Below are 24,835 nucleotides of genomic sequence, written 5' to 3' on the forward strand. Positions count from 1 at the left end.
AGAACAATTCATGTACACTGAGATATTATCACAGTATGTCAAGTTGTAGCATAGGAAGTTTCTTTTTGTTTGACAGGGGTTCACAACAAAATATCACTATATGCACGATGTTTACGTTCCCAACTTTGTACAAATCACTTTCTGTTCTAATTGCTATAATAATAATCAGAATGTTTACATATCACTTTCTTGAATAATGTTGGGGATCTTCACCTAGGTATTGTCAAAGTATCATCAAAATACAGTACAGCAAACATGCAAAAATCACCATTTCTCTATTCTAATCTTTTGTACAAGCTTCTCTTTATGAGATAATGGTAGGTTTAGGTTCAGACCTTTTAGCTGTTGTGAACTTGATCTCTGAAAAAACATGGGTGCCAATTCACAGTCGAGTCAGTGTGTGCATTTTTCTTCCAGTTGTAACCTAAAATTATACGTACCTTAATAAAGGAAATACAATTATTGTCCTATTAGAAAAAAACATTGATAATCCTTTACTATATTTAACTGATTGGTATCATAAAGCCCCTTCCCCACACAAATGTAACAAATAAGAATATAGGAAATGGCATGAGCAGTTACTTGAAGCAAGGTTATACAAATGTACATAACCTCTTAAGCCCCCCTCTCACTGGACCCGCAACACGCTGGCGGCATCGCTGCGGCCGATCGAATTGACAAAGCACTCAACGCAACTCACTCAATCTTTTTAAGCATTGTGTGTTTTGTTGTCTTTTTGGATGATGTTTTTCAATGATATTCCCATTATAAAGTCAATGGTAACACAAATCCAGTTTAGGACGCCAGCGTGCCGCGGGTCCAGTGAGAGGGTGGCTTTACTCTAAGTTCATACAACATCGTAACCCTCAAGCTTATATTCAATCTGAGCTCACCTACTATTTGAAGATCTTCTATATTTCCACCCAAGAGAAATCAGCCAAGATATTACAAACTTTTGTGATTCCTTAAGAAGTAGAATCTAAGATGTATGTCTCAAGCAACTACCACAAGGCACAAGATCTAAACAGAAATTTCGCTGATAGTCCATTCTGTGTCTTTTTTTTTTCTACACGAGCCAACTGTACCCAGATATACAAAATTCAATGCAATTTCTACACAAAAGCAAAAGTTTCTGCTATCTAAAACATGCAAAATTCATCATCACTTTTTATAGACCTATGTTTACAAAATGTGAGCATCTCACCACAAACTTTTAAATCAGTATAGTAATGTTATTTCATTTTTGCGACGAAGATTGACAGATATGTACGTAAATGTGCATGTGACAAAATGAAGGCTCAATAAGACACTAATTATATATAAGACTTTTGGGGTGTGAAAATATTGTTCTTTTGTGAGACTTTAGCCATGGTTGCTCTACATTTGGTTTCCTATTAACAAACCCAGCCCTTCTCCAAGCATAACAACTGTTGATACATCGACAAAAGCATTACATTTTCTTATAAGAAAAAAACAGTGCTCTGATTTAAGAAGTGGCCTTTGAGGCACTTCAGATTCTATTTGTACATCAAACTGAAAGAAGGAAATATCTCTATTTCATTTTCTGAAAAATGTCATCACAAACAAAACATTTTCTTGATCATGACGTCAACGCTTTTCAAAAAGATTTACATGATGTATATTTTTGAGACATAATATTGTACTACTGGTTTTACCATTTGCCTGTGTAAGTATGCTATAAAATGGGATATAAGAAGGCTAATATAGACATGGGTGATGTTTCTGTGTTCTGAAATATATGTATACCTCGGTAGTACTCATTCAATGCTGCTGCTGTTGTTGATATGGGTTATACTGGGAGGGGGGTGCGTATGGGTTGTACGCAGGTTGGGGGTACTGGGGGGCGTACTGTTGTTGTGGGTAGGGCGGGGCAGCTTGCTGCTGCTGGGGGTAGGGCGGGGCTCCGGGCTGCTGGCCGTATGGTGCAGTAGCGCCCTGCTGTGGAGGCGGCTGGTACTGCATGGTTGCATAGGGGTTGTAGCTGGTGGGCATGGGGGGAGGGCTGTAGTACTGGGGGTTGTTGTAGCCGTACTGGGGCTGTCCCGCCTGTGGCATGTTCAGCTGCGGCGGCTGGGAGCCAGCAGGTGCTTGCTGTGCAGGTGGCTGCTGCTGCTGCTGTTGGTTTTGCTGCGGCTGCACCGAAGGGGGAGGGGGGCGAGGTGGGGGTGCCTTGGCCGCTCCGCCAGGTCCTGTAATAGCAATACAGGTTCTATAGTCAACAAAATTGTTATGCAAAACTAGAAATATTGTAACAATCCCAAGAAAGCACATGCCTGTGAAATTGCTACACCGTGTACCTTCTAGTGAACCAAGTTAGAATAGGACGGATACCAGACAAGCAAGGTAGGCTTTCTGTCCAAACAATACACAACACAACTCACCCTACTGTGCTGAAATTATACACTGACATGAAAGTTGAAGTGCTGTCTATGTACAAGCTAGTTTCTTTGCAACATGCACCGTACATAAGAAATCGAAGTGCAGTGCAATTAGGTAACGTTCCATTGAAACCCCCTCCTGAAAGCAGAGCCCCTATCGCTTGATTCTTTAGCTCGCTCGCGTAGGGGCCCTGTTCTTTAGCCCCGGTAGACACGGTTCTGGTGACGCTACTGACAGAATAATTAATGAGCTATCCTTATTCGGCACAATTTGGTGGTTAATTTGTTCTGAACCCAAAGTAACGATGCGAGACGTAACCTGATTGGTAGATAGCTTCCCAGCGTCCTTTGCGCTTTTGCTCGAGATGAGGTTTAGCAAACCATCTGATTGGCTGAAGCTGTTTTGGTGGCGACGGCGCCAGAACCGTGTCTACCAGGGCTAAAGAGCAGGGCCCCTACGCGAGCGAGCTAACAAATCAAGCGATAGGGGCTTTCAGGAGGGTGCATTGAAACTGAAGCAGAAAACATAAGTACCAACAACCATAATAGACAAAGCAAAGTGAGTCTTTAAACCCAGCAAAAAATGTAGTCACCAATTGTTTTTGGTCACAAACCAGTTTTTTGATACTCCGGTGCGTTAGGAACATTGGAGGTTGGCTGCTGAACAATTCTGTCCTGTATATCCCTGTTGGAGGGTTAACAAAAACACATCAGGCTGATAAGGGTTAAACATCACATGTAAGGTAAGATGACTAACCAGACGCCTGGTAGGCTGGTGGGGCAGGGGCAGACTGCGACGGCTGCTTGGCTATGTTCTCCTGCAAGTCTCTGTGCGTGGAGCATAACACATTAGTCAAATAATCCTTTATGAGTTGACACATAACATGTGATTTCATTCTCAAACTGGAACCAGAGCTCTCTCCATCAACTGTCTTTTCATCCCAGGATGGAATTTTGCTGCTCTGGAAGGATAAAAATAAAACCTTTCTGTCCCCTTTCAAAAAAATCAAAAGTTCATGACATTTTCATCTGGATTTCAACAGAACATAACTCCCACAAAACTAAGATGAAGCCACTTGGAATCTGATAAATAGCATAACAGAACGATGTAGAATTCAAATATCAAGTTGAAATACTTACTTAAGGTGTTCATCTTTCTCTGTCTTTCGTGCAAAGACGATGTCGTTACACTTGGTCTGGAACTTGACCAGAAGCAGCAGAAGCTCGTTGTAGAACTGAAGCATGAATAAAAAGACAAATATGATTAATAAATGATTTATATTTCCCCTCAATATCCTTTCTTAGCTCTTAAGAAAGAGCTAAAGAGGTAAACTATCTTCAAGCTGCTCTAAATGTTATACAGGTACTTAGAATTCTCCCTTTAGCAATTTAAGTACACACTGGTTAAAAGTTAAGATCTGGTTTTATTACTGCAATCTATACAAACTATAAGGTAAATTGAATTCAGAATAACCAATATACATGTAACACCATATATGGAGCTTTCAGATTGTATTTTTACATCTTGAAGTTCAGTCACACCTTGTTCCCACAGACTCTCACTACCCACAATGCCCCCTTACCTTGGTCCCTTCCTCCAGATTACCCAGCAGCTCCATAAAGGCGTCGTGTGCAGCGGCCAGGTCCTTCAGCTTCTCTTCCCTCTGATTGGCTGATCCGCTGGCCTGTTTCTGCTGGCAGAACTCTGTGTTGGCAGTCTGTATGGGGAGAAATAAAAAAACTGGTCTCAATGGTGTTTCAGACAAAATTCTAGTTTCACAAATTGATAAGCAACTTGATAACTTTTGTAAACAGTCGGATGTTTCAGACAGCATCTGCTATCTTTTGTCAGGGACCTTTTGTCAATGACTCAGTCACTGACGCAAGATAGCAGATGCTGTCAGAAACGTCTGACCCTTTACAATATTTATCCAGTCACTTGAGTAACTTTGAATTCGTATTTGGAATCAATGGTGTTTGATTGAAAGGCTGCTTGGAAATTTCTGTACCCCTTCTGTACCCCTAAGGGTCTCTATAAACTCAAACTCTGCCCTCTGACCTACCTGAATCTTCCCCATCAGGCTTTCCTGCCTGGACACACTGTCTGTGACCTGTTTCTGTAAGGGGCTGAACATCCTGTCCAGCTCTCCCACCGACAGACTCTCCTCGTTCACAACACCGTCCTGGGCCAGAGCAGTCAGGAACTTAGACGCTACAGAAACATAAAAACGTCAGATAAAATAAAACACGTTCAGGAATGAAGCATGTGCTAAGAACATTTTTTAAGTATCCACTCCACGAAGATAAAAGTGTCACAATGGTACCAAGGTTTCCAATAGAATACATGCTTTTAAAACTTTTCAAGTCACAAGAAGGTGATTCAGATGGACCCCAAAGTCGGGGTGCGTACTTTATAGGGGGATTGACTCCGAAAAATTGGGAGTTGATCGCAAATCAGCGTGAATGCACACCCTAACATGGAGTTCGGAATACTGCCACACGATCAAAGGCTAAATCATTTAGTAATACATATATTCATTATGCTGAAGATGAAAAATAGCATGGTATACCTTATTTACAAATACACGTATTTGCAGCTCTTACCAAAAACACCTTTTTTGCAAACAACATCGGAAGGACATGTCTAATATGATCATGTGAACTTCCTTGCGATTGATGAACGAAATGCTGAACGGGGGGCCAGGGGTTTTTCCTTTGAACGTTGCAACACCCTTAGTGCAATCAGCCCCAGATTGGGGTTACGTACTTTAATAAGGCTGCGTACTCTATTGGGCACAGAGTGCTAAGTGCTAAGTAGAGAAAGCAGTATGTACCATTTTTTTAAGTCTTTGGTATGACCCAGCCAGGGTTTGAACCTGCGACCTCTCTAGTGCCAGACAAACAATCTATCCACTAGATTCTAATTTCACCATATATTGCACTAATCTCTACAGTTGAACAGAAGTTTACATCGCACTCACAGATGTCAGTCTTGGCCTCCTTGATCTCTGACTCGATGACGTCTCTCTCCGCCTTTATCGTCTCCACTTCCTCCATCAACTGGCGCAGGTCCGTCACGCACTGCAGGAATACCAGAAATAACAAAAATCATTAGGAGTGCAGTAATACTTTCCTTCCTAGGAAAGCTGCTAGGGGGCACACAATTCAATCATTTCTTTCTTAGTTTAGTCAAGCAAACAAGACATAATCACAGGAGAACTTACGACACTTAATACACGTATTTCCAATTGAGGTCAGTTTTACTGTAAATTGTAAAAAATAATTGCAGTGGCTTTATGTTCGTTGTTCACATACACTGCGCTGCAAACCCCTGCCATGGCTTGCATTGCGTTACTACAGTTACAGTAATGTTTCAACTTTTGATGTCTCCTTTCCCCCTCTATTGGAAAATCAAGTCTCCACAAACTTAAAATGATTTACAACTTACCTTGCTGTTCTGTAAGGCTGCTGCTGGGCTGGATGAAGGAATCTTCCCTGTCAGATCCTGGACAAAGAAAATTAAACATGTAACACATTGATGTGGATAACACGGGAATTCAACCATCAATGTCTTGTACATGTAGTTATACTTAAAGAAAAAAATTTTAAAAAATAAAGTAGGTGCTGAGTACGGGTGAAGTACATGTGTATGTAAATAAGGGCTTTGTCTGTCTTGAAAGACAATGTGTTTTGGTCATTGTCGGTCCTGACATCTTTTTAGTCCGCTGAACAAGCCAAATCTTGAGCGACAGTCTCTATATCTTGTACAGATGAATGAGATGGTGATGGCATGTATATAGCACATGTAACACTAACAGTGTGGTTCAAGTACCTAGTGGTGAGTCTGTGCACTGGTGAGCCCGGGTTCAATTTATAGTGATGCAACGATCATCAATGAGCTAAAACGAATTGAATCTGAGGGTGGAAATGTGATCCTTACCTCAGGCTTACATAGCAGGGTGATGTTCTCTGCGTGCTTGTTGTACTTCTCCCGTACGATGGTGTCAGCGTGGATGGCGTTATCCAGGATGGACTGGTACTTCCCGCCCTCCGCCCTCAGCGGACTGTACAGCTGGGCGGACGCCGTTCGCGTCCACCTCTCCTTGAAGTTCGCCCGCAATTCGCTGTCAGTTTTTTCTTCCTCATCCAGGACACGATTAGCCTGGTCGCAACAGTGAATTTTATCATTATTTATTTTTCAACAAACCAAAAATTTCCATAGAATTGATTTGGATTAATTCAAAGTATAAATCCAAATCTGATAGACAAAGTACTCCAAACCATAATCTCATTTGCTTTTTATTTAAGAGATTGGCCTGGATTTCTTTGCAACATTTACACAGGAGATGACATATATGAGTACTGTCCAATTAGCAAGCATGATTCTGTTTTAGATGTTGGAATGTATCAAAAGCACTTTTCAAACATGAGTTTCCAGAACGTTTTGAAGTTCTTAAGAAACCAGCACAAAAAGAATTTGAAAATGACTGCTTTGCTCTGAAATAGAAAACAGGCTCTATGACTGTGCTAGGGTTTTTAAAGTGCAGATCTTCTCAGTGTTTCATGAGAGTGAAGCTCTACACAAGAGTTCTGACAAACCTCATCTAGAACCTCCTTGTTCCTCTGCAGCAGTTCCGGTAAGTCTTGGATGAGCTGGTTGATCTTCTCGATGCCTCCCCTCTCCTTGATGGCTGCACCCTTGTCCAGGATAGACTGGGGGACGGTGTCGCCTGACAAGTCCTCGATCGCAGCTGGTAGATTAAATGATGCCAGAACACTACATGTACATAGGGAAAGATGGACTGTTATACTGCAGTCATTTCCCAAATTGATGTCCCGCTGGGTAGTTTACGTGCTGTTTCCCGGGCTATTCTAAGACTCATGGGCCCCCAGTTGATTGTAACACACACTTAAAATTAGCTTGAGTCCGGACAGGGGCCCTGTCAACATTTTCACAATTGGGTAATGGCAAGGAGGTTGTAGGGCTTGGAACTTCTGCGCTAGAGTTTACACCACTTGTGCTTAAACCATTATTACAGTAAAATGTAAGACACATGTCCCCCCCACCACAACACACACACACACACACCTGTTCATGAGCTGGGTGGCTTCCCTCAGCCGCCCCACCTCCCTGTGTAAGACACATGTGTAAGACACATACCCCCCTCCCCCTCACCTGTTCATGAGCTGGGTAGCTTCCCTCACCCACCCCACCTCCCTGTGTAAGACACATGTGTAAGACACATACCCCCCTCCCCCTCACCTGTTCATGAGCTGGGTGGCTTCCCTCAGCCACCCCACCTCCCTGTGTAAGACACATGTGTAAGACACATACCCCCCTCCCCCTCACCTGTTCATGAGTTGAGTGGCTTCCCTCAGCCGCCCCACCTCCCTGTTCACCACGTCCGCCTTACGAGTCTCGTAACCCGTCAGCGCCTGGTGCACCGCCAGGGGAACCAGCTTCTCAAACAGGTCTGTAGTCAGATAACACAAAACATACACAAACATTGTAAACATTGCGATCTTTCATAAAGGGAACACTGTACAAAAATGCAGTTGACAACCTGGATGAAGCATTGGGAACAGAAAATTACAATACCATGGTTATGTTTGAAAACCTTAAAAGCATAAAAATAGTTAACAATTTTACAGTTAGAACCCAAAATGGCACACTTGTTATTGACATGTAGCCCAATCACCAACAGTACTAAGATCGGTATGAGATATTTCAGCAACTTTATCAAAAATAATGGAAAAGTAATTAAAGATGAAGTGACTGTCCTTCTTTTGATATACTCCAGATCAATTGTGAAATTTCTCGGTGTAGTACAGTACCATAATGCAGAACTGTTGTCTTTAATAGCCGGTATAAACGGTATGATTTTTGATACTTAAAATCGTTTTAAATGGATAGAGAATGATTTGAAATAATAGCAGTACCTGAGGACTTGGGATTCATGGGTTTGGAAAGGGGCAAAGCCTTCGCCACAACAGCTCGACCAATGGCAGGCAGGGTGCTGAGTTCGGGAACGCGGTCGTGGTAGATGAAGTTGTTGTCCTTGTCGGCAGCGTCGTGTGCGCGCTGGAGTTTCCCGATGAAGTCCTTCATGTCCATGGTTGACCCTGCCCTACTGCTCCCGGTCTTTGCCAGCTCTAGGGCATGCTGGGGAGATACATGGGAAAATAATTTTTGACTTGAACGCCAACAAACAGTATGTTAGAGAACCCATCACACTTATCGAAAAGAGGAGAATTCTTTCCCAGGGTGAGTGGATAAAAACCATTCCGGTCTAAATGGGGTAGGGAATGTCCCAAGCAGCCTTCATAACCGCAGCTTCTCCCGTTGGGTCAGTGAGTCGAGCTTGTCTAAATCATGATGTTTCTGACTTAGGGAGAAGAGATGCTTTTCCTGTGAGTATTTGTTCAGCACCTAGAATTGGTCCCCTGTAGACTTGCACTGAGCAACTATGCGGCTTTGCGTTTCAAGTTAAAGTTCTTGTTTTTACGCCCAGAAGTTTGACTCCTAAAGCCCCCCCATACAAAATGATAGATGCAATCCCTCCCACAAGCTGGGTTCAAACCTCTGCCCTCTTGATCCACGGAATTTGATACTCAACATTGATTTGCTGCCTCTCAAGACAGGATTTCTGTCTCCTATACTAATAAAATAACTGTACCTTAAGCCTGGCTATCTCCTCTCCAATGTTCTTGTTCTTCTTGGCCAGAAGTGACATGTGGTACTCAGCCTGAGCATGGTACATGGCCTGCTTCCCAGCTAGAGTTGGGATCCACTCCTGTAAGATAGAAACAATAAATTGTTATATTGAATCTGATTAATTTCATGTTATAAGACTGAGGCAAACCTGTACCATTACTTATTGATGAACTATACAATTGATGCTGCTCTTTGATTGATATGCAAACTCCACATTTAGTTATTTTACATACAGTTGATCCAATGTTTGACTTCCTAGGTTATCTTGATTTTCTTGTGTTATTGGCTTCTTATGATTTCTACTTATTTCTGAAGGTTTTATTGAAAACAGCCATGTCTATCGTAGCAAAATAACTAAACTGAACAGAACTGAATACCAATATTGTTTACCTGTATAGGTCTGAAACACTCTGGTCACAAGACAATATCACTAACAGACAAGTCAGAATTAAACCTTGAATGACTGTAAATAGATACAGTACCACTACTATGAAGTACTTCAAAAATATTTCTGTATCTAACACAGTGGTGTGATTAATACCTTTGGGAGTAAATCTCCGAAGTGCGGGTTTTGTGCCTGTTTCATAGCATCAGAGTACAGGTCAGACGCCTGCATGGACAACTTGGCAATGATGGCTTCCTTCATCTTGTCTGCAAAACAACATAATAGGGAAAATTAAACTTTGTATTGAAGTTTGCATGTTACGTGTTATTGAAGTTTCCAAGAAACATCCGTCCAGTCCAAAAAATCCAAAGAGAAACAAATATACAAAACATGTAACTAGTGTGCCATTACCTTACAAACTTCCTTTTTTTTGGCCAAGCTCACCATGTCACTCCTATTTTTCTGAATAAGTGTGTTGGGTTCTTTCAGTGCATGTTTGACGCTTGGGCCTGATGCTTTAAGCTGTCTAATACACGGGGCCTCAGGCTATAAGTTGCCTTCCGAAAGTTCAGCCTATTTCAGTAATTGTCCCTGTGGCTATAGTTGTTCATAACAGAACATTATAGACAAATAAAGATCCTAGTAAACAGCTCCAACCCTGAGGCATCGCCAAGAAAAATAGGCTGTGTCCCTACCTTGTATAGACTTGAGCAGGATGGCCTCCTGGGCCTGGGCCAACATGACAACAGACAGGGTGCTGAGCATCTCCAGGGAGAGGTCAGGGGTCACCACCTGTTGGAAGGGTCCTGCCATGGACTCTTTGATGTGCGTGAACACACCAGCAGCTTGCTAGAAGTCCAGTAAAAATGTAAAAGATTCAAACACATGTAGTGCAGTAATAGTATGTATACTCTTTGACGTGTTATAAAGATATGTAGACCATTGCCAAATTATTATCTATACACATTATACATGTACGTTATATCTTACGTGTATGCCATTCTTTTAAATTGAAATCATGAACTTTTTTTGTAAGCATCAGAGACAGTGACAGTACTCAAGTTTACACAAAATGAAAACTGAATACAAGGACATACATTACTAACAGAAATATAACAATGTTCGAATGTGTATGCCATGGACATTAGTGTTGCGTCCTTTCTATTTTCATCACATACCTGCAGGTACTTAGCAGAGTTTTTCAGGCCATCGTCCATGCTTAGGTTTTGTGCAGCAGCTATTTGGCTCATCAGTGCTCCGATGTTGAACAGCACACACATCCTCTCATAGTCTCCAGATGACATGGCTTTGTTTAAAAAAAAAACAGATGAAATATTCAGGTTTCTTGATACAGAAAAGGAGTCTATAACAAAAAAGCCCCTGCAGTTCCTCAAAATAGCTGCTAGAGGGCCCTATATAACTGTCATAGTGCTCTGGTGTTGAACAGGACACACATCCTCCCATAGTCTTCAGATGACATGGCTTTGATTTTTAAAAATAGATAAATATTTAGTCTACTTGAGACAGAAAATGAAATTTAACTACGCAAATGGAAATCAAAACAAAGTCTCTGACATAAAAGCCCCTGCAGTTCCCCAACATAGCTGCTAGAGGGCCATAGTGATCACTGTCATAGTGATCTGGACACATTTCCTCTCATAGTCTCCAGATGACATCCCTTTAAAACAGATGAAATATTCAGGCTCATTCATGCAGAATGGGAAAACTACACATATAGAAATGATACCAAAGTCTCTGACATAAGCGGAAGTCACGTGCACCGAATGAGTCGAAGCATAAAAGTTACACCAAGACGTCGAGAGTCACTTCTGCTTCGACTTGGCGAGGACCAAACGTTTTTGCGACCCCCCTCCCATCGCTAAGAATCAGAATGGCGCCCAAAAAGCCTCCAGAAGACGACCATGTTTCACTCTCGATGGTTAAAGAACTGCTAGAATTACAGGAGAGGAACTTCAAATCATTTTTGGATACTATTGTGGAATCAACACACAAGCGAATGGACAACTTGATTCGTGAAGTACAAGAGATCAAAGACAGCCTGCACTTCACTCAGAAGGAAACTGACGACACCAAGTCTACCCTACGTGACCATGAACATCACGTCAAGGTTATTGAAACTGAAATATCCCAAATCAAAGCAGATCTACAGGCACACCAGAACAAAGCAGACTACCTAGAAAATCAGTCTAGGAGGAACAACATCCTGATTGATGGAGTCCCCGACGCCAGGGATGAAACTTGGAGCCAATGCGAGCAAAAAGTGAAAAGTCTCATGAAGGAAAAACTGAAGCTTGATCCCATGAGCATAGAGATTGAGAGAGCTCACCGGAATGGTAGATTCCAAGATGGTGGTCGGCCGCGCTCTATCGTAGCCAAGCTCTTAAGATTCAAAGACAGAGACACAATCGTCCAGCGAGCTAAGTACTTGAAGGGAAGTAACATCTACATCAACGAGGATTTCTCCGAGATGGTACGCCAGAAGAGGAAAGAGCTCATCCCGAAGATGAAAGAGGCCAGAGAAAGAGGAGACATTGCATACCTGAAATTCGACAAGCTCATCATCCACCCCCCAAGAGAACCTCACAGAGTAGAAATACCTGATCGCCGAAGTACAAGATCTGACTCCAGACACACCAGACAAGACGGAAATCCCTGAACTGCCCTCGGAACTTGAATAAGTTAAGTCTGATACAATTGCCATAATTGTATAATACTATATACGCTACATTACAAATACTTTATCTATGACTATGGCTACCCCTGAAACAAACAAAAAACAAGGAATACAAACTTCAGGTAAGTACATCTTTGATAATGACAATTTGATTTTTGACCCTTTCTTATTAAATAACACAGAATATACAGATAACTGGGACCCTGACGTAAATCTTTTAAGAAACTCTACAGACAATTCGTGCCAGTATTTCTCAGAAAACTCGTTTTCCACTTTGTGCAATACACTACCCAAGAATACATTTTCAATTCTACATCTTAATATTAGAAGCCTCCCACGTAACCACGATCATTTCGTGCATTATCTGTCCACTCTTCGCCATGAGTTTTCCATCATTGGTCTCACCGAGACATGGCTACAAGATTCCACCTCACATCTGTATGATATACCAAATTATACTTCTATACATTGTTGTAGATCAACCAGAATGGGTGGGGGAGTGTCCATCTTATTACACGAGAGCATGCAATTCATAGAACGTAAAGATCTTGCTATACAAGCAGAAAATGGACAAATTGAATCAATGTTTATAGAAATCCCCGCATCTTCATTGACAACGGCAAAGAGCCTTATAATAGGCTGCATTTATCGGCCCCCAAATTCGGATATAAAAACATTCATAAGTGACCTTACCCTGACCTTAGATGCTATCGATAAAGAAGGCAAAAACTGTTATTTGATTGGCGATTTCAATCTTGATCACTCATTAACTGCGGACTTCCTAAATACTTTGTATTTGTGTAGTTATTTTCCAACTATCACTAAACCGTCAAGAATAACAAAAACCTCAGCGACATTGATAGATAACATATTGACGAATTCTTTAACGAGCCCATGCACATCAGGTCTCCTTGTTACAGATATATCTGATCATCTTCCAATATTCCACATTATAGAATATGTATGTAATAGAGACAAGAAAATTGAATATGAAAAACGCAAGTGCAGGAAATTCAATAGAAAAAATATTGATAGTTTTAAACATGTTTTATCCGAGGAAACTTGGGATTGTGTACAAAACAACACAAATGCAAATTCTGCTTATTGTGACTTCATGCAAATTTTTAATTCACACTTTGACACATGTTTCCCCCTATCAAACTCTACAGCAAAGCAAAATCTAGGCATCGACAAGCCTTGGTTTACTACAGGTCTCCGCAAGTCCTCTAAAATGAAAAATAGACTCTACAAGAAATATTTAAAAAATCCTACACCAACAAAACTGCATAGTTACAAATCGTACAGAAACAAATTCAACAGGCTGATTCGTAATTGCAAAAGGAAATATTACCAAGACCAATTTACAGCTGCATCCACTAACATACGAAAAACCTGGAAACTAATTAATGAAATTATGAACAGGAAAAAGGCAACTAATATTCTTCCGAATAAATTTATTGATGGGGAATTGGAGGTATCTGATCCAAAAGCCATAGTAGACAAATTTAATGATTTTTTTGTAAACATTGGCCCCTCTCTTGCAAAAGAAATTGATGAAACAGATATTTCTCCTGAGTCATACCTTTTAAATTCGTACCCACCTATAAGCTCTTTTGAAGAACCCACCGCAACGGAAATCCATGATATAATTATGAATTTAAAAAACGCAGCTCCTGGCCAAGACGAAATAAGTGCCTTGCTGTTAAAACAGATTGTTCCCGAAATTCTAGAGCCAATAACACATGTTTTTAAGACTTCTCTGAGAAACGGAGTAGTGCCAACAGACCTTAAAATAGCCAAAGTTATACCATTGTACAAAGCCGGAGATCCGTGTGTTTTCACCAATTATCGTCCAATATCAATCTTACCGGCCTTCTCAAAAATCTTGGAAAAATTAGTTTATAAACGGATTGTGAATCACCTTGAAATCAATAATATATTATATGCGCATCAATATGGATTTCGAAAAAAATACTCGACATATATGGCACTCTTGCAACTTGTTGACAAAATCACCACATCCTTAGAAAATAACGAATACACGATAGGAATATTTCTTGACCTTTCCAAAGCATTCGATACAGTAGATCACAACATACTTCTCAACAAACTATTCACCTATGGATTTACCGACTCTGCCCTTCGTTGGCTAAAAGACTACTTAACTAACAGAAAACAGTTCGTCTCTAATAGAAATAATATTTCCTCCCAAAATGTCTTAACATGTGGCGTACCACAAGGATCCATTCTTGGTCCCCTCTTGTTTTTAATTTATGTTAACGACTTGGCATCAGTATCAAATAAATTATTTGCTCTGTTATTTGCAGATGATACAAATTTATTTATGTCCCACAAAAACTTTGACACGTTAGTAACATCTATGAATAATGAATTGTATAAGATAAATCAATGGTTCAAGGCAAATAAATTGTCCCTTAACGTAAAAAAAACTAATTTTATTATCTTTGTAGGAAGGAACAAGAAATACGATAAAGAAAAGGCTAGGATCTATATTAATGACAATGCTATCAATCAAGTAAGTCACACCCGTTTTTTAGGCGTAATTATAGACGAGAAACTTTCATGGAAGAACCAAATTGATTTTGTTTGCAAAAAAATTTCCAAAAACATAGGCATCATTAGAAAAGTCAAATCTTTGCTGTCACGAAACATATTTATGGTTCTTTATTACAGTTTGATTTACCCTTATCTAACTTATTGCAACATAATTTGGGGTAGTACGTACACAACATCCATCAATCCTGTTTACCTCCTTCAAAAGCGCTTTGTACGAATAGCAGCCAATGCGTCATTCACAGCACACACAGCAGCTCTGTTTCGTGATTTAAATGTTATGACTGTATTTGACATCAATAAATTTCAAACTGCCTTATTTGTCCATAAAATCGTCCATAATAGCTCTTCCCTACCTGAACAATACAAAGGTCTTTTAAATTTCAACTCAGATATCCATCACCACTATACGAGACAACATAATCTTTTAAGATCAATTAAGACAAAAACTACTCAAAAACAACATACAATAATGTTTAGAGGCCCCACCGTATGGAACAATCTCAGCCAAATTCTACAGTCCTGCTCGTCTTTACCTAGTTTCAAAAAACTTTTAAAGATAGATGTCATAGAACATCCAAGTATTACTTTCTCCTGATTTGTTTGTTTTCCTTGTTTTCCACTTTTCCTTTGGTATCTGATGACAAAATAATTCATATGATTGTTATTTTTGTATAATTTTGACCTATTTCTTTATAAATTGTTATTCATTATAATACTTATTATGTTTACAACTCATAATTTACTTTGTAGTTCCTCTTCTTTTCATTTGTTTCATTAGGATTTATGTTAAAATTCCAATTTCTTCTTTCGTTAGTTTTTCTTAGTTTCGATGATATATAATTTTGTAAAAATCCCATTTGAGTAGTTTAGGGGAGGCCCCCGAAAAGCCGTATAGGCTTCTGGCCTCTCCTGCATGTATTCTTTACTCTATTTCTCTTTGTTTTTTTTATATTGTACATATGCGAAGAAACAATAAACAAAATAAACAAAACAAACAATAAAACATAAAGGCCCTAGCAGTTCCACCAAAAAGCTGCCAGAGGGCATAATATCACTGCATCACTCCTTCTTGAGCCAAAGAGCCATCTGAAAACTCATGAACGCAGCGTGCATTGTCAAAAAGTCTCGTGAGAATATTTCTTTGTTCACTCTGAAGTAGTTCTGACTGTTTGATAAAGCTGTCCACCACACATTTGATGAACTGATGAAGTTCGTAACAAAGAGTTGACAGTCCAGAATTCGGAAGGAAGGTGTAGATTAAACCAGATAACTTACTCTTCTTCATCTTTCCCAGAAACAGCATTCCCTGGTCGAAGGCATCATACCAGGTGAAGTTGACTCGGATCTACAAGAACAACAGAATATATTATTTAAAGTGTACAACAACGGAAATGAACAAAACGAACGGACATGGACCATGAACCAGCTTTCGCCCTACTATATGTTGTATATTGTTGCAATTGTATATTGTTGTACCAGGACTAAAATGACTGTGTATCTCCGCTATATTGTATCTGACCCTTACCTCTAAGGAATCCCTCATGACCTCAATGAAAAGTGGCCTGCGTGCCGATTTGAGATTATCATGAATAAACAAAGGTTCAAACAAACAAGCAAACAAAAATTTATCCAGGACATGTACAAATAGGCATCAAATGGGCTGCAAATAGGCAGCAGACATAGCAACGAGGTCACACAAAAATGACTAAGACAGCAGGATAGATTTTTTAGTGTTAAGATAGGGAACAGGCACTAGAAAGAGTGATGTTTTATAAGATGGTAGATTATTGTTTTGTTATTCTTTGCAAACAAAGCAAAAGTTATCGAATACATAGTACACAACTTGTCAAGCATTAAGTGTTAAGAAAGGAAAAAAAGCAAGTAAGGTAACAGACAGTCAGTGAAAGTAATCTCCAACAGGTGTTGAGAAGGAAGATTGTAACATTGACTGAAACAGTTTACTGATGATTATATCATCATACATGTCAGAAAAAATGGGATAGCTGGAAAACATTACATTCTCATCTCCCAACATCTGCTTGGAGATTGGGTGCAGGTGGAATACCCTGACCTTACCTGGTAGGGGGTGGGGGGTTCGTCTTCCTGAAGGGAGGTCAGAGGTCACAGGAAGGTAGATTAAGAAACAGGTGTGACAGAGAAAGACGGAGGGAAAATGTGAAGCGTCAGCAGAGTGCAAGACAAGAAAGCAACGTCAGCAAATTCTAGCTTATGTCATGTTTTTCCTAAGTTGAACCTAAAGTCTACACATAACCAATAGACCTTTTCAGTTGTTTTTTAAATAAATTCAACTGCGGAATCCCATTGCATACTGGGAGACATGGAGCACTATGGGTAGAGAAGGGGCACACAACATCGTTACCTTGCCACGCATGTGAGCATGTATACTGTGTCTGGTATATGTTGTCAGGGTAATGATATTGTTTGTCCCCTGCTTTACCCAGAATGCCTTGAATCTCCCAGCAGGCAATGGGATCAGTGAGATTTCTAAGCATGGAATAACAAAGCAGTCTAATGAGTCTGAAAGATATTCCATTTACCCTATTGTCCTCTAATTATTCCTAACTTTTAAACAGTTTTTTTCATCATATTTTTGATCATTGCAATAGGCCAAATGTGGGCAGTTGGAAAGACGACAAAAATGACAAGATGTGGAATCGTCTATGTGCATATGTACATGCTACCTGAATTTCCAGAAGTTCTATATGCCCATCCCAAGACATATTAAACAATAACACGATAAAATATCTGCATACCTGGTTCTCTGTGATTGGCAGCTTGGCTTCAATTGCACCGAGCTGATCGTAGTACCTGAGGTAGTAGAGGCAGTAATTATATAACTATCATAGTATTAAATACAACTGTACATTCACATAGGCTTAATTTTATGGTAGTAGAGGGCACATTTGTTTTACTCATAAGATTGTGGTTGAAACTATCATAGTAACACAATGCAAGACAGAACATATATTCACTGTGTGATGAGTTCACACTTCACTGTGAAAATTGTTACTTTAACATAAAAAAAAACAAATATCATACGCTTTACAGTAGCTACCCCAAGTTTTTTTACCAACACATCCAACAATGAACTTGAAATGAACTTTCTTTTCTAATTTCTTTTTATTCATTTCCATTTTCGACCATTTTTTTTAGCTATATTGAAGCTAATTAAGATTGCACATCGGCTTCAAAACGTTTTGGAACGCTTGTGACAATGACGTCACTCTAAACCCAGAAACGCTTCTCACTTCCGGGTGTGATATTCAAAAATTGTAGGAGAGGCTACAGACCTTCCTAGCGCAACACTTTCATCATACCCATGCACTCTAATGCCAGAAGTTCTATAAAACCTGTCTATGTTGTTCTTGAAAATATCTAAGATATTGCAAATATACAAACAAGATGTCACGAATCTCAAAAATTATTTTTCAGCACTGCGTTTTATGTCATCATTATCATGGCCGTAGTCTTCAGTTATAAAAACAGACGATGCAAGAATTGACACTTAAATAGCCTGAAATACATAACGTAAATGCAGACCAAATCATTATCAATGGTTGTCACACCTCTACAAGACATAAAGAAAGACGGCAGGATACGAAACAAAGCTTTGTGTGCAACAAAATTCCTGAGAAAGAAAAGAAAAATCGTCTCACTTCTGGATGAGCTCCAAGGAACTATCATGTCTATCCAGCGTCTTGCAGGTTGCAGAATCTCGCAACTTGTCCAGTTCCTTCAGCTGGGGTACGAAGTCATCTTGGGTCCCTCCTGGTCCGGAGTAAGTGTTCTTGATGAATTTTTCCAGGGGTTTTACAAGGTCTACTTCAGACGACTTCTTCAGCGGGACAGCCAAAAACGACGACGCCATGATGGATTTTGACTGCACCCAAACGCTACAAACGTAAACAAAACTGTTCCACAATATTACCTGCGATAATTGGGAGCTCAATCTTTGGTCAAAAAGTCGACCTTTTAATTAAATTTATGAATTCTGTATACAAAGCACCCCTAGATTCATGATCAAGGGGGAAACCGTTTTATAATATATGTTATGTCCAAGACGTGCTCATGCGGTGAATGTATTGACTGACGTCATGTGACCGTGACGTAATCGTCAGTAGGTGGGCGTGGTCGCTGACTCACCTGGCACGAGAGAAGTACTCACTGGTACTGGCAAATGAGACAAAATGTTGCTTTTCCTATTTCACACATTCAGAATAATTCGCAGTTAGAAAAATACAATTTCTAAAGAGATGTAGGATACTGGAGGAAATAAACTGTTTTGATCTTAAAAATATTTTTTGAATAGCAAACAAGAGGTGAGACGACATTTGAAATTGACAGTTTCAGTACCAACAAAGTTTCTGTGCACTATCGCAATTAGTCGCTAACCCGTAAGTGGCGTGGTTGGACTACCAAATGCTTACTGTTGTTATGCGTGCGTGTCCGTTTATAAGACAAGGCCGCTAAAACTTTATTCTGTGTATCAACTTGGTCAACACTGTCAAAGTTTAAACCTATTCTAAAAGCCTGCAAAAAACTCATGAGAAAGAAAATACTTAAAAATTCTAAAAAGAAAAATTATATAATTTGCAAATGTTTGGAGCTATTGAAAGCTATTGAGAAGTGTGTATGCGCGCCCGTGTGTGCCACGCACGGGCACAAAATATTGAACTGATCATGAATCAAAGCGTCCATTTCAGATATCCTACTTTCACTTTCGGTATGTGGTCTAACTTGTCCGCCCCGTTGCATGTTGGTTATTTGTTAAAACGACGTGTAGTGTACACGCCTTTTATGCACATGGCTGTCCGTGCACAGGGGCAACAACGGCGACTAACTTTTACCATTGGTAAGTTTAGCATCATCTTCCATTTCACCTTGCAAGTAACTAACACTGACGTTGATCAACGCACAGGCCGCAGTGGGAATAATTTCCTGATTCATTTGATATTTCTCCCTGTTTGGATTCACCGAACCACGATGGCAAAACGTGTACCCTTGGTCTGTTATGATTTCTACAACTGACGATTCTAAACTTTGAACATTAACCTAGTATGAAGAGCATAGTGTGTCTATTTTTTCTTAATTTCAGATATGATGATATATAGATGTAAACGGAAGTTCATTTCAAGCCGGAACTGCGAACAATCTGTCCAAAAATATGATCCCCAAATCTCTTGCAGTTTAACTTCTGGTATGTCTGCTGGTGCAGTGTGTTACTCAAGCAAACACTCATAGCCAGTATTTGATTTGTTTTAATATACGTATATACTTGAGATGCCGATAGACATGCACTTTGGACCCTACAATGCTCTAAAATGCCCTTAAACATTTTGTGGGACAAATTCAGTGGGCTACTTTTCTATATGCAAAATGCTTTTTGGGGAAATCATGGCATTTGTGATCAATCTACACACACAGAACTAATTTCAGAATATATCTAGGGGCTTAAACTTTGTGTGAGTGTGTTTTTTTTTCAGTTCATTTCCCTGCAACGTTTCCGTCAGATTTTATTCACTCATCCTGTCCTTTTAGAACGGTGTCCTGGTACATGTGGCATCTGTCAATACGAGTACCTGAAGTATATGTTGTTTGTTTTTTTGCTACACAGATAGAGCTGAGGTACTAACTGCAAGAGAACATAGGAATGACAAATCAATTTCAGATCCATGTTGCTGCCGTAAAGATTGAAAAAGAGAATTGAAATGAGAAGACAAGTTGCAATGCTGACTTTTCATAACCATCTCTTTTGTGAAGGCCCAGAGGCACTGACACGTCATTTCATTCGATTGAAAAACATTTTTAGAACTTATTCATACATGAAAATTGAGGAACCCACCTTGTGCATCGGTATCTCTCTGCTGGTACCGTGGTATAACTATTGGGGTTAATATGCCGATAGATCCGTTCCCTAGCAAAATAACGACGCCTGGCGGTCGGTCTGTGCCTCGCATCGCTTTTGAAATCGAACGGAGGAGAGCATTGATCGATTCCGGAGTTCATGAAAACGTCTTGTTGAAAGGGAAAATTGTTGAAAGTATACGTAAACGTTAAAAGTGGCCAAGGAGTTATCATCTATACTGTGATACTATCTCATATTGTCAAAGCTCAAGTTTCGGTCACTCAGGATATAAATATTAGCATTGTCCTTGTTAAGTTTTTCACATCATGTGATCTGTGTCCGAAGTTCGTGGAAACGGCAAACGTGGCATTGCCTGATCAGAAAGAGGATTGCAATTTCGTGGAGCAATTGGCTTTCACTTACGGTGCCCATTCATATCCTCGTATAACCAACTTATGCAGACCCCTTCAAATAATCTTCCCTAATTTTTCTCTATGATGCACGTTTCTACTTCGTTTTGATAGAGAGATCTTTATTGACACGACAAAAGCACAGCGACTTTCGTAAGGTCTACTACATATATACATACAAACGAATAGGTGCATACAAATGAGTTTGATTACACACATGTACAATCATATGGGATAGAGCAACATATTGAAATAATATGGGATAGAGCAACATATCGAAATAATATATTGATATGACCACCAATACCCCGTATACCCCCTCCCCACCCCTCTCTTAATTTTCTAGCCCCCAATGAGCCAGGGGGTAATGTTCACTGACTTCTCGTGACGTGTGGGCGACCACAACAACAACTAGGCGGTTCTGGGTCACGAGGCAAACTTTTATGTGACCTCGACTGAACTGCCAAAGTCAACTTTTCCGGCGGTTGTAACCTGACACATCGGAAGCGGGGTGGCTGGGAGTGTCCCCTATCAATGCAAACCACGTCAATGGTAGCCTCATTCTGCAGCCTTCTAGGGGCATGGAGCTGGAATTTTTGGGGGTAGCGCTATTGGCTCTACCAGCCTCCGCGGGTCGCTGGGAATATACTAGTAGTAGAAATTGGCCAAATAGAGTCAATTGTATGAAGGGAGTCGGCTACAGAGAGAGGGTCAAATTTGTAACTGCGCCTGCGGATACCCTCGATGGCCAAAGTCCCCCGGCAAATATTTTCCCGTAGTATAGCCGGCGTAGTTAGTCTGGTAGAGACTATAGCGCTAGCTGATTAACGATTTTCATATGGACCTTATGCCGGGAAGACCAAGGAGGTTTTATTTTCATTCTTTATAAAACCTCATTGGGAAGACCTTGTCTCGTATAAGAACCTGGCCCATTTGTCGAAAATCGCGAATCAAAAAATAAACGCCAGCGCCCCTAGAAGGCTGCGAAGGAGGCTATCAAAATGTAGATAAAGTATCGTCCACGTCCAATACTAGCTCTGCACATGGCACAGTCTGAGAGGAGGGAAGGAGGCACTTCCTTATCCTGTCCTTGTAACATATTGAGAGCTCTTCCTGCAGTCGAACTAGTCCCGTTGTAATATGATAACGCTTGATTTTTGACCGGACGCAGAGAATATCGTGTGTCACTGTCCTTAAAATCGATGATATTTTAACTTCAACGCTTCACTAACGAAAGGTAGGGAGTATTTTTACATAGACTCTTTAAATACGAAGCCATTTGTGGTCATTTGTAGACTTAAAAGTGACCCGAGTTCTTTTTATATTGTTGTAACGTTATCATATGGCGCAGTACTTGTCGCAGAGTCATGTTTACATAAGGAATATTGTATTGTATGGTAAGTACATAGTGGTGTCTTCCATGATGCGTTTTGTGTGTGATAATCGTCAGCCCACGCGGCTGACGCACGTTCTAAACCGCGCGGGCACGCCCTCTCCCGTCTGCCGGTGACTTCATGACTGTAATAATAACGCCCCCTATCGGCCACCTGCTGTGACCACACCCCATCGATCCCTCTTTCGAGTGACTGAATTACTCCGTCCATCATTTCGATTCATTACCTGTTTTAATTTGTTGCGTGCAACGGGCAGGATTGAAAGACATGATAAGATAAATGAGCTAAATTCGTATTGCGGGAAATAGCTGAAACACCGGCGAAACTGAAACTTGAAAAGGGAAACTTGATTGGAAAGGAAGAACCGGGTTCTAGGACTTTTAGTGAACGTCTTCCATACAAGCAATTATATTATAAAAGTAGTAGATATCGGTACTGGTGGTGCGTTCGATCAGACTCAACTGTGTGTACTATCTCGGACCGTTGGTGCAAAGTCACGGAAGGCAATATCGACATGTCAACATGCTTTTCGTATCATGTGCGTGTAAACTGTACGGTATATCTGCACAAAAGGGACCGTGAGTATTACCCAAACAGATGTAAGGATGCGTCTCAGCCTCTGCGAATCGTGAAGAAAGTGAAATATTTGAAGTACCAGCAAGGTACTCTGTTGCAAAAACAGGCGTACAATACTGAGACTGGGTATCGGAGTCGGATCCTTACATCTGCTTGGAGATCTATGACTGTTCTCCATCTCTTTTACATAGATTGTGAGAAAAAGAGCACACAGCTACAAAGTAACATACATCGCACGATCGTACGAGCGAACAATGCTGAAGATATGCTTCGTTAATATTGAAGCGTCGCAAAAAAAGACACATGAAAATGGCAATCTTTTAATCAACTTTGACTTAGCTAGTCAATAGACTAGAACTTGAAGACACCAGTGAATGGTACATGGGCATCAATACGCATCGGAAAGTCTTTTTTGTAAGACCCTGGTTTACACGAAATCAGCTGCAGTGTCTTGATGTATTTCCGTAGAAGCCGCTTTTGACCTTTTAGCTCCTAAAAACTTTGAAAAACGACAAAGCCTGATCATGACTTGAAATCATCAATCTGAACCTTAACGTTACACGCGGCAATATAGTTCATTATGTTGTACGGAAAAGTCAAAGAACTGATTGCAGGTGGGAATCTTTTCGTTCGACGACATATCAGACAACCTAACCGAGGCTTTTAAATCTTCACAACGATTTCTGTTACTTTTCCTTAGCAGTGATGAATAAGTACATAAATGAAATGAGAACATCAAGTTATGAGCGAAAAGAAAACAATATGTTTATTTGTTTATAACCGCCTCATAATTCTTTTTTTACACTTAAATCTAGATTTTAACTCTATACATCCATCCCGCTTGATGTCATGTCAATGACAATGGAGATCTTTCAAATAAACAACTGTCTTGGTTCTCAGTTGCTGTTTTTTTTAAAACTTATTGTGGCGATAAATCTATACAACCCCCTTCACAAAGTTATTCACAACTTTCGATTCTGTTTTTTAAAAGAAAGTCTGGGAAAGTTAAAGAATTGCAAATGAGATCGAAAATGTTTGACAGCAAGAGAAGTTACTCAGCTGAGTCAGCTCGTTCATCCTGGGAAAATCACCCCAATTCCTTACTTAGCAAATATTTGAAACTTAATTTGTTTGCGGTACCGGTACAAAACAACACGGCAGATCATTACTTGCTATATCATCCTATATCATCATAGCTTGTCGCTCATACTATAGCCTCGCTAAGACAATATCATTTTTCAAAATCGTTGGAACTTTTTCGTGCACGTTCCATTGAAATGATGATTATATCATTTAAGTTGTAGTGCGTACTATAGTTATGCGATCGACCGTCGTCTTTACCATTGACTTTATTTGGATTCGCAAAAAGTAAAAAACGAATATCAATCAGTAAAGGACTATTAAGTAAGTATTCTACTTGTCCTAGGCCTGCGTCCTTGGCATAGGCCTGGGTCTGAGGCTACCTGACATCATAATCGATCATTCTCTTCTATTCACCTGTTGCCCTGGCGGCATGACCATAGGCTAGTGGGGGCCGTGGCCTCTGTGCCACCCAGGACGTCAGAGAAAACATCCGTTACCTACACTTCAGCGGGAGTTCGTTATCGGTCAGACCATCTGGACACACGATCCCAAAATTTCTGGGCACATTACTTTGGACTTGATTCAAAGCAAATGTGTCAGGCGCATAACCTGATCAAAGCGCCGAGGGGCGAGAGCCCGACACAGTGCCTGATAAATTGCATCCTGATTTCTGTGGCCCCTGTTGGTCACCACGTTACCGTCGACACAGTGTCGGACTGTAACACACAGGTGTTA

General features: G+C 40.3%; 1 protein-coding gene across 6 annotated transcripts; it reads right to left on the bottom strand.

Annotated features, from left to right (window-relative positions):
• Positions 1 to 742: 742 nt before the first annotated feature.
• Positions 743 to 18,704, bottom strand: LOC136445614 (programmed cell death 6-interacting protein-like). Of its 6 annotated transcripts, XM_066443723.1 has the most exons (20): positions 18,449 to 18,704; positions 17,546 to 17,600; positions 16,848 to 16,874; positions 16,047 to 16,116; positions 10,678 to 10,805; positions 10,195 to 10,348; positions 9,656 to 9,765; positions 9,077 to 9,193; positions 8,345 to 8,562; positions 7,788 to 7,878; positions 7,489 to 7,526; positions 6,999 to 7,176; positions 6,340 to 6,561; positions 5,848 to 5,904; positions 5,381 to 5,480; positions 4,463 to 4,611; positions 3,983 to 4,117; positions 3,540 to 3,634; positions 3,157 to 3,227; positions 743 to 2,210 (listed from the first exon to the last, which is right to left on the bottom strand). In XM_066443723.1, exons 1-20 carry the CDS (start codon positions 18,658 to 18,660, stop codon positions 1,783 to 1,785), a joined length of 2,655 nt encoding a protein of 884 aa, XP_066299820.1. In that variant the 5' UTR covers positions 18,661 to 18,704; the 3' UTR covers positions 743 to 1,782. The 6 variants fall into 6 exon arrangements, with proteins under 6 accessions (XP_066299820.1, XP_066299819.1, XP_066299817.1 ...); XM_066443722.1 differs by lacking the exons at positions 3,157 to 3,227; positions 7,489 to 7,526 and adding an exon at positions 3,014 to 3,084 and having other exon boundaries at positions 7,750 to 7,878; XM_066443720.1 differs by lacking the exon at positions 7,489 to 7,526 and having other exon boundaries at positions 7,750 to 7,878; positions 18,449 to 18,703.
• Positions 18,705 to 24,835: the final 6,131 nt, after the last annotated feature.

This window comes from Branchiostoma lanceolatum, chromosome 12 (genome assembly GCF_035083965.1).
Source record: "Branchiostoma lanceolatum isolate klBraLanc5 chromosome 12, klBraLanc5.hap2, whole genome shotgun sequence".
Lineage (NCBI taxonomy): Eukaryota > Metazoa > Chordata > Leptocardii > Amphioxiformes > Branchiostomatidae > Branchiostoma > Branchiostoma lanceolatum.

What these genes read in the sequence shown, in the direction of transcription:
- LOC136445614 (XM_066443723.1), bottom strand. Translation starts at nt 18,660, where the DNA reads ATGGCGTCGTCGTTTTTGGCTGTCCCGCTGAAGAAGTCGTCTGAAGTA. An exon ending in TGCCAATCACAGAGAACCAG is followed by an intron (nt 16,875 to 17,545) that starts GTATGCAGATAT and finishes ACCTCCCTTCAG; the next exon opens with GAAGACGAACCCCCCACCCC. An exon ending in ACTCTGCTAAGTACCTGCAG is followed by an intron (nt 10,349 to 10,677) that starts GTATGTGATGAA and finishes CTGGACTTCTAG; the next exon opens with CAAGCTGCTGGTGTGTTCAC.